Source organism: Dermacentor silvarum, chromosome 7 (genome assembly GCF_013339745.2).
Source record: "Dermacentor silvarum isolate Dsil-2018 chromosome 7, BIME_Dsil_1.4, whole genome shotgun sequence".
In the NCBI taxonomy this organism is placed as follows: Eukaryota; Metazoa; Arthropoda; class Arachnida; order Ixodida; family Ixodidae; genus Dermacentor; species Dermacentor silvarum.
Genome location: NC_051160.1, coordinates 68,536,260 through 68,545,089, shown reverse-complemented (window position 1 = coordinate 68,545,089; position 8,830 = coordinate 68,536,260). Strand labels below are relative to the sequence as shown.

Below are 8,830 nucleotides of genomic sequence, written 5' to 3'. Positions count from 1 at the left end.
CCGCTGCTAGAGTTTGATTGTGCCGTTTGAAAATGTTTAAAGTGCGGGCCTTTCACGTGGGTATGTTCCACTAGGTGTGTGCTACTGGGCGCTTGCCGCATTTCAATGACGTCAACTATTTCCTACTCTTTGACACCAACTTGTGCATGTTCACTGGGTCTGTGCCGCTCTTAAAAGAACCTTTTGAAAGCCAACTTGGGCGACTCTATGCGCAACTGGACTTTACAGTGGTTTTCACAGTGGCGCCACCAGAAGGCACAGTGTATCCAGAGCAAAACGTGAGAGAGTAGTACCTGTTACAGTACACGTCCCATACATGACGCCTTCCCGCTATTTGCATACTTAATAGACATCGTGGATAAGTTCTGCTTAAATATTTGTCTTCCTGCGAATAAAGCATGCATATACAAATGCATCTTCTTTTTGCTTTAGTGTTCCAAACTATGACTGGCAACCTATATTTCAGCTCTACAGTCTATGGGGATAGGCCAACAATCAAAAGGAGCATCGTTTTTATGAGACATTGAACTGAAGCTTGAAGTTTGACACTGATTTTGGCTAATCTTTGGAACCAACGTATAAAGGCAAGCTGAGAATTGGCTCGTCGTCGCATTGCCATTACGCTTCTTGAGATAAATTTGACTCTAAAAAGGGACAGCTGGGCAGCACTTTAACAGTCACTTGACATTTGCCCATTTCTGTTTCCGCGTGCATTCGCAGGCAGGACGTGTTGCACTCATGGTGGGTGTTCTCTGGTAAGAACTGCGTCCGGTGGAAGTTCCCTCGTGGTCTATGCCCGGACGACAAGGGGTCCGGTGCGGCCGTGTTCGCTAACCAATCGGCGTGCGCGGTGCGCTGCCTGCCATCTCCGAAGCCTAACAAAAGTAGCACATTCAGGGACAGTGAGGAGAGCGGACCTTGCCGGCAACCGAAGGCGAAGAGTTGCACTTCGGAGCAGCTGCGCTTTCCATATTTCGCCGACATTTTGCAAAGCGGCCGCGGACACTGTGTCAGGGCGTCCTCGGAAACCATGCTGATGCACCGGTGCCTCGTAGGGGCAAACCGATTCAGCACGGTCACTGCATGTCGTGAAGCCTGCGAGCGCAGGAAGATTTAACTGTTCTGACAGAGTCGCGCGCCATTAATTTCTTGGCATTGCCGTGTGCCATAAGTGTTGAAATAAATCGTAGTATTCAAATAGAAAGGTAGTCCAAGCAAATTACTGCCTCACTAGGAAGCTTCACCTCATGTTACCCGTGTGCTAGAAGTCTTCTAATCTTGAAGGAATTGAATGGTTCCTGGGGTTTACAATTCAAAACCATGATTTGATTATGAGGAACGCCGTAGCGGGAGACTCCGGAATAATTTTGGCCACCGAGGGATCTTTAACGTGCTCGCAATGCACGGGACATGGGCGTTATTGAATCTCGCCCCCACCCACAAGAGGCCGCCACTGCTGGGATTTGATCACGCGACCTTTTGCTTTGCCGCGTAACACCATAGCCGCTAAGCTACCGCGGCGGGTAATCATGAAGAAATTGAAATCTCCCTTTGTAATTTTGTTGCGATGTGATAATATGGGCGCGCCATTTCTTTTTCATTGGTATATATCGCAAATAAACGAAGGGGAAAAAATGTACGAATGTGCAGCGGGAATGGCCACACGCCACATAGAGCAGCGTCCCGTTACTTCAATACTTCTGCAAAAATAAACCAATGAGTACACGCAGAAATAAAGGCCGAAAGAAACGAAGGCGGCGGTACACTCAGGCATAACACGTAGCAGCAGCCTTGAGAGTGTGTGGCTTGTCGACATGTGTTTAAGTTAGTGACTAAAATCTCACGCACCTAAAGATTGAGATCATTTGCCATTCTTTTATAGGATACACTGTGATTAAAGTCACACCTAAAACACGGTTCTCTATCAGGTTAATGCAGTTTCAGGCATGTTAATTTAACAATGCAGGGTCGCGCACCAGTTTCAAAGATGTTTTAACAGAGCGTACCCACCAGCGCCTGTGGCTCAGGAGCTTCATGAACAAGTTTTGTTTTCTCCAGCTAACACAATTCGTTTATATTCGTTTAAAAGTAGACGCCGCACTCTATCCAGGTCGGGAGCAGACGCCGCTTCAACATACGGCACGTACCCACTTGATCGTCACCTTCGTGAACCTCTTCATCGCTACAAATTGTGCCAGTGGCTTGCACACTCAATGGTTCCTTCTTCTTCTGCAGAAGCAAATACTCCTCTAGGAGACGAGTTGTGGCTTCGACATATAACCGCAACAACGGGGTACTAAACGAAACCATGCCACCGTCGCCGCCCTAGCCGCACGCTCATACTTGCAGTGTTGTGCAGCGTTTCACTCGCCGTGGCTGTAGACCTAAGCGATCGTAAAGTCTGAATGCTTCTAAACATAAAAAAAATCATGCACTCGTTCTATTTTCAAATAATAATAAGAAAATTTTAATATTTGGCTAGTTGTCACGTTGTTTTTATTTAGCGATGAGGCTTGGAGGCTTTGTGAGCAGGGAGGGGGTGACCATCGGCGTCGCTGCGACGGAAATCGCGCTGTCGCAGACGCATGTGAAAGCTGCCAGCGAAAATCGCTCTACGGCGTGCGCGGCAGAACGATTTTTTTTTCGCCCCAATCGCGTCATGTGAAACAGCCTTATGGTGTGTTTTGAGTACCAGGAATCGAGGATGGCCTCGTTGTTCTGGAGGCGCCGTTTCGACTGCAGCTCGAGAAGCTCCTGCATCGTGCGCCTCCGCTTGAACCTCTGTGTGAGAGCGTGCTTCCACTACTCCCAGGTCTCGTAGCGCGAGCCGTTAGCGCTCTGCCAGTCCCTGGCTGATCCCGTCAGTCGGTTCGCTGCGCACGCCAGCGTGAGCGAAGAAGTCCAATGAGCGAGCGCCGCGATCCGCTCCACTTGCGCAATCCATCGCTGAGCACATTCTTGGGGTACCCTATCGTAAGTTGGAATTGCAGACGAAGTGTCGCTCGTGGAGTGGACGTGGATCGGGTTCGTCGTTGGCGGGCCTCTAGAGAGCGTTCGCGAGCTGGATTTGTGTGTTGAAGAGCGCGGCGAGGATCTCAGCCGTGGAAGGCTCTGCGTAGAGGCAGCACTGCGTCGGAACATTCGTGGCGCCGTGAAGTTTCGCGCCTTGTTTGGCGTCGATGTCTGCGTCGAACACGTTGTCCTCGCAGCGTTAGTGGGAACTCCGTCGCAGTAACTCGTAACGTGTTCGGTCGGCATTCTGATGTTGAGCCTCGTGTCATTCAGAACCTCGCGGATGTCGCTCGTAGTCGCACGACTCAGCTGGGCTCGAAGAATGCGCGAAGCCTCACGTTGTCGGTGGACAGCGCCTCCAGGCTCGCCTGCCTGTCGTCGTCGACGGCATCCTGGTTTGGCGTTAGCGCGTCCATCGGCCCGATGGCTCGGCGACTCGCGTTGTTTCTGAAGAGCCGTTCGATGAGATCAGCCTTACGACCAGAGCACGGCAGTCCGCGGGCCCCCAGCTCATCGGCCAGTTGCTTCTTCGCGGCGGAGGCGACGGCGTCGCTTTCGAGTGACGTGAGCAAGCCGTCGACGATGGTGCGTTCCGATTCCGAGGACGAAGGTCGGCGTGGCGTTGTTGCGTCTTGTGGTTCATTCTGATGCGAACCTGTCGGCTGCGCCATGCCAGCACTCACAATACACGGGTGTTAACTGGTTTACTGCGAGAGCTTGAGTAAAAAAATATCGCAATACAGGATAAAAAAATCACCGCCCAAGCTTTCCGTACAGATGGTTAACCAGCGAAGCTGAAACGTGCGGCCCCGGTGTTTAACAGTGGGTTAATTCCGACGCTCTATTGAAGTGTTTCTCAATTATTGGTTACATGTTTGTGTTTCTAGTGGAACACAAGCGCCAATGGCGGGCGGATGCTACTAACCACGACACCAAGCTAACTCGAGATATCGAACCCATGCGACAAGAGTGAGCCGAGGAGACGGCGTTGCGGGCAGAGCAGCGTCAACATGGCAATGGCGGGAACGCGTTCGCTAACGACGTCACTAACGGCGCTGCCAATGGCGCGCGCGCTTGAGTGCGGCGTATAGCACGACGTAACTGACGGCACAGTCATGGAGACGTTCATCGAAACATGTGCCGAGCAGTTTTTTGTTTTTGTTTCGCCTAGCCATATAGAGCTTTCGCTGTAAAAATTCACTTGACCACACTTTCACCGCGCCTTGCATGCACGCTACTCTTCAGGAGTGCTCACTATACTTGGCCTTCCCATAGCACTGTCACAACACAAATCAGTTGCTAGGCGGGCTGTTCCTTTATATACAAAGTGTAGTTACGTCACTCTCTGCTCCGTGTGCTACAGTTTCCGCTTCCCTCCGAAGCTTTGCAACCGTAATCGTTACCAGGAAACACTTGAGGCGAACGCCATGCGCGAATGCGAGCTTTCTGGTTCTTTTTTGTGTTTGGCTTTCCGCCGCACGGCCGGCACCGCGACTTCCACGGAAGCAAGCGCCATCTGGTGGTGCGCAAGGAAGCCAAAGGCCCGTGCGGCGCCCGCCTTCCTCTGACTATACTCGGCGACAGCTTTCCTTGACAGCACTGTGGAAGCTACAGAGCCGAACCACCTGCATGCGTGCGCGCGAGGAAATAGTACCTATTTTATTTTCTGATTCTAAGAGTTACTTGGCCCGAATAAATAAATCTCTTTTCATTATAAATATAGAACAAATATGGGCAGCTGTTCATGGAAAAAAGTTATCGTGCGCCTTAATTTTTTTTTCTGTCTTGGACCGCAAAACGTTTTCTGCAGCCTGCGGAAACATGGCGTCCCCGGTGCCGGCGGTACCGTATGCGGCCGCAAACTCTCCTTTTCGTTCTCTGAGGAGGCTATACTCTAAGTGTGACAAGAAGTGGGTCTCCAAACAAACCAAGCAGGTTATCTGCAATGTCTACGCTGGAGTAAGGCGCCGTCAGCCCGAGCTGTTGACGAATTCTGTGTGCCGGACTGTCGCCGAGCTCACCGGAGTGAGTATGCGAACGGTAACTCGAATCAAGGCTGAAGCTCTGCGGGCCTCACTCTCCTCTCCAAAGCGTAAGAAACTAGATTTCTCGGGCGAAGCTGGGAAGCACATGACCGCCCAGACGAGGCTGCTGCGTTACGACACGTTTGCGTTGGCAGCATTGCGGCGCAAAGTGCACAGCTATTTCATGCGCAATGAACTGCATACGTCCGAGAAGCTACGCAACGACGTGATCAGCGACCCTGATATGGACATGCCGACGATCAGCACTAGCACGATGCAACGAATGCTGAACGACTTGGGGTTCGTCTTCTGAAAAAGAAAAAGGAATTCCGCGTTGCTCGAAAGAGACGACATCGTTGCTTGGCGGCGAAAGTACCTCCGAACAATCCGAGAAATGCGGAGGAAGCAGCGGGAAGTTCTTGCGTTCTTTTAATTTCTGCAAACTTTCGTTGCGCGTGCTTGTCGGTAAAGTGTAAACGCGAATGGTCAGCACGGGTGTGTACCAAATGGTGAGCGAAAACGAGAGGTATGCTTTGCATCAGTGATCGCCAAACGTGTGCTGTTGACGCGAGTGATCGAAAGCCTTACATAATCCTAACTTAAGTCGCAGCGAAATTCCCCAGTAAATTAAGGTAGCTGTTCATGCTTGCGCTTGTACGGTGGATAGTCGTATCACCCAAGGATGCGATGATCTGTGCCGAAGCTGTAACTGAGCGTTTCGCTATTGCAGAATTTCCCGTCGCATTGTTTGGGAATATTTACTGCCTTTTTTCTGCGTAGGAGCAAGGAATCTAAATGGCTTGAAGAAAATAATAGCTAATTTTATTCAGCGAATATGCTGTGCACATAATTGGGGATGTGGTTGCATTAGCTTTTATGAGCAGCTTGAAACATGTTCTGTAAACATTCACTTCAGTCTTTCTCACGGGAAGTTTTGCCAGCTCATCTTTGTTATATGAATTCACATGGGTTTTGTCAGTGGATTCTTCGCGCTGTAACAGAGGCATAACCTTGAATCAACGCCGCTGGTTTAGTAATGTGCTGTTGCTAGTAAAAGTACGCTCTTAACTATACGACTGATTTGTTTTCTTTTACAGGACCATATACCACCTTAATGAGACCTGGGTAAACGCTGGCCATACTAAGTAGACCGTATGTACAGACAGCAAAGTGATTTCCCGGCAAGACGAATTTCGTCAAGGCCTCTCAACAGGTCTCCGTTCACCGAGCGGTAAAGGAGGACGCCTAATTGTTTTGCATGCTGGCACTGCGGAAGGCTTTGTTGATGGAGCCGCCCTAGTTTTTCGTGCCAAGAAGGGCGCTGGTGAGTACCACACAGAAATGGATGCTGTGCGTTTTCAAAAATGCTTTGTTGAACAGTTGCTACGGAACATCAAGCCACGCAGTGTGATTGTAATGGATAATGCGTCGTATCACAGTGCTCAAGTTGAAAAGGTGCCAAGTTCATCATCAAGAAAAGCCGGCATCCAGTGCTGGTTGAAATCGAAAAGTATTCCTGTTTACGATGAACAACTGAAGAGCGAACTGCTGCAGCTCGTTAAACAGAATAAGCACATGTTCCTTGCTTACGAGATTGACACACTTGCCAGCGCTGCCGGTCATGAGCTTGTGCGCTTGCCTCCTTACCACTGCGAGCTCAATCCAATAGAGCTCGTGTGGAGCCAGGTCAAAGGCTATCTTGCCTCAAAGAACACTGACTTCAAGATCAATTCAGTCGAGAAGCTGCTGCTGGAAGGAATCGCAGGTGTGACCTCGCAGAACTGGTTCTGAGGCTGCACTCACGTGATAAGGCTTGAGGATGAGGCATGGGAGCGGGATGGCATTATTAGCAGCCAAAGAGAAAGTCTCATAATTTCTTTGGGCACAGATTCGAGTACTTCTTATGAGTCGAGCAGCTCTGGCATGAGCGGAATTGATGAACTGCCATGAGCATCTCCATGTGTGCTTTTTCAAAGCTTCAACCAAAGGATTACACGCGTGCCTAACCAGAAGCTGTGATATTGCTTTTGAGGTCCATCAGTCACTGCGATTTATTTACACTTTTATTGCTTATTCACTTCATTTTAATTTCATCTGCCGATCTCTCTGTGTTTTGTTGCACTTCGTGTATGTTGTGGTTACGTTACCGTGATGTGATAATAATGGCTAGGATATTGTGTGCCAAAACGATGATGTGATTATGCGGCATGCCGTGCTAGAGGGTTGCAAAAGTTTTGACCACCCGGTGTTGTTTAACATGCACCGAAACATATGTACACGGGCGTCTGGAATTTCTGATCCATCGAAATGCGACAGGCTCAAACCTGTGCTTTTTGTGTCAGCGGCCGTGTACTTTGCAATGTACTGTCACGGTGGCTGGGATGTGATGATGTATCACGGCCGTGAACGCTGCATCGGCGAGAACCACATTTCTTAGTTGAGTATTAAAGTGTTCAAAATTGTGATTATTTTTCTGTGTGATCTCATGCCAATAGTGCTTGATGCCTTTTTTTTATTGCTGTCTCAATGGCACCTGAAAGTGTGATACCGCTTCTTGTCATTGTTTTGTTTTTCATTACTCATTTCCTAATGTATTCTACCGTCTCATTCTTTGCTATCAATGTGTTCCTGCTCTTACCTATTTTGAACTCTTTATTATAAATGGTTCTTATGGCAAGCAATGCCAGCAACGAGTTATGGCTATCACGTTCTGTGCAACAAGTGCAAAAATGTTATGTTGACATAGAGTTCCAGCAACGAGTTATGGTTATCAAGTTCTGGTCACAAGTGCAAAATGTTATGTCAACATGGAGTGCCAGCAAAAAGTTATGGCTATCACGTTCTGTCCCACAAGTGCGAAAATGTTATGTTGACATTGAGTTCCGGCAACGAGTTATGGTTATCTTGTTCTTGTCACAAGTGCAAAATGTTATGTCGACATGTAGTGCCCGCAAAAAGTTATGGCTATCATATTCTGTGCCCCAAGTGCAAAATGTTATGTTTATAATAATTGATGGGATTTAACGTCACAAAACCACGATATGATTATGACAGACGTCGTAGTGGAGGGCTCCGGAAATTTTGACCATCTGGGGTTGTTTAACGTGCTCCTAAATCTAAGTACACAGGCCTCGAGAATTTTCGCGTATGGCTGTGATGCAATAAAATATATGAACTGTTTTTATGCATTATTTTTTTTCTACCAATGACAATTGGTAATATGGACAATACCTGTTACAAACTGCATGCACAGGGATGGAAAAAACATCGGCGGCCATCACACTACATGAAGGTGCTTGACCAGCGAAGCTCGATAAACGAATCTGTATCAGTCTCTATTCAATTAATCGTAAGCTCTCTTAAAATCTTCAATTTCCGCGGCATCATCGTACTTGCGTATTTTGGCTGCGGTTTGTACTTGGCGACGTTCGTCATCTTGCATAGTTTGCATAGCTATTATATTGCCACGGGGTCGTGACGTTGACGAAGGCAGCAGTCGGCCGGCAAACGGAAACTCAGATTACAGCAATACACACTCGCACTGATAGCGGCGAGTACAGCATTGGCCGTGGAAAAGCTGATCATCGTTGGGACACGCCGTCTTTTATACATCACGCATCGAACTTTTCAGCCTTATCAGTGGTGGTCGCGCAACTCTGAAATAAGCTTGACTGTTCTCGTCTTGCGCGCAATCTTAACAAAACGAACTACTACAATTGTGAAGCTTCTCGAAGACTGAGGCGCAGTCTGCGCCGATCATTGCTGATAGTCTTTGTGGGGTACGAAAATACAGC

General features: G+C 48.5%; 1 protein-coding gene across 1 annotated transcript; it reads left to right on the top strand.

Moving 5' to 3' along the window:
* Positions 1 to 6,377: 6,377 nt before the first annotated feature.
* LOC119458938 (uncharacterized) lies at positions 6,378 to 6,827 on the top strand. Its single transcript, XM_037720794.1, has one exon. It carries the CDS (start codon positions 6,378 to 6,380, stop codon positions 6,825 to 6,827), a length of 450 nt encoding a protein of 149 aa, XP_037576722.1.
* Positions 6,828 to 8,830: the final 2,003 nt, after the last annotated feature.

Coding starts and splice junctions, on each gene's coding strand:
- LOC119458938 (XM_037720794.1), top strand. CDS start 6,378: ATGGATGCTGTGCGTTTTCAAAAATGCTTTGTTGAACAGTTGCTACGG.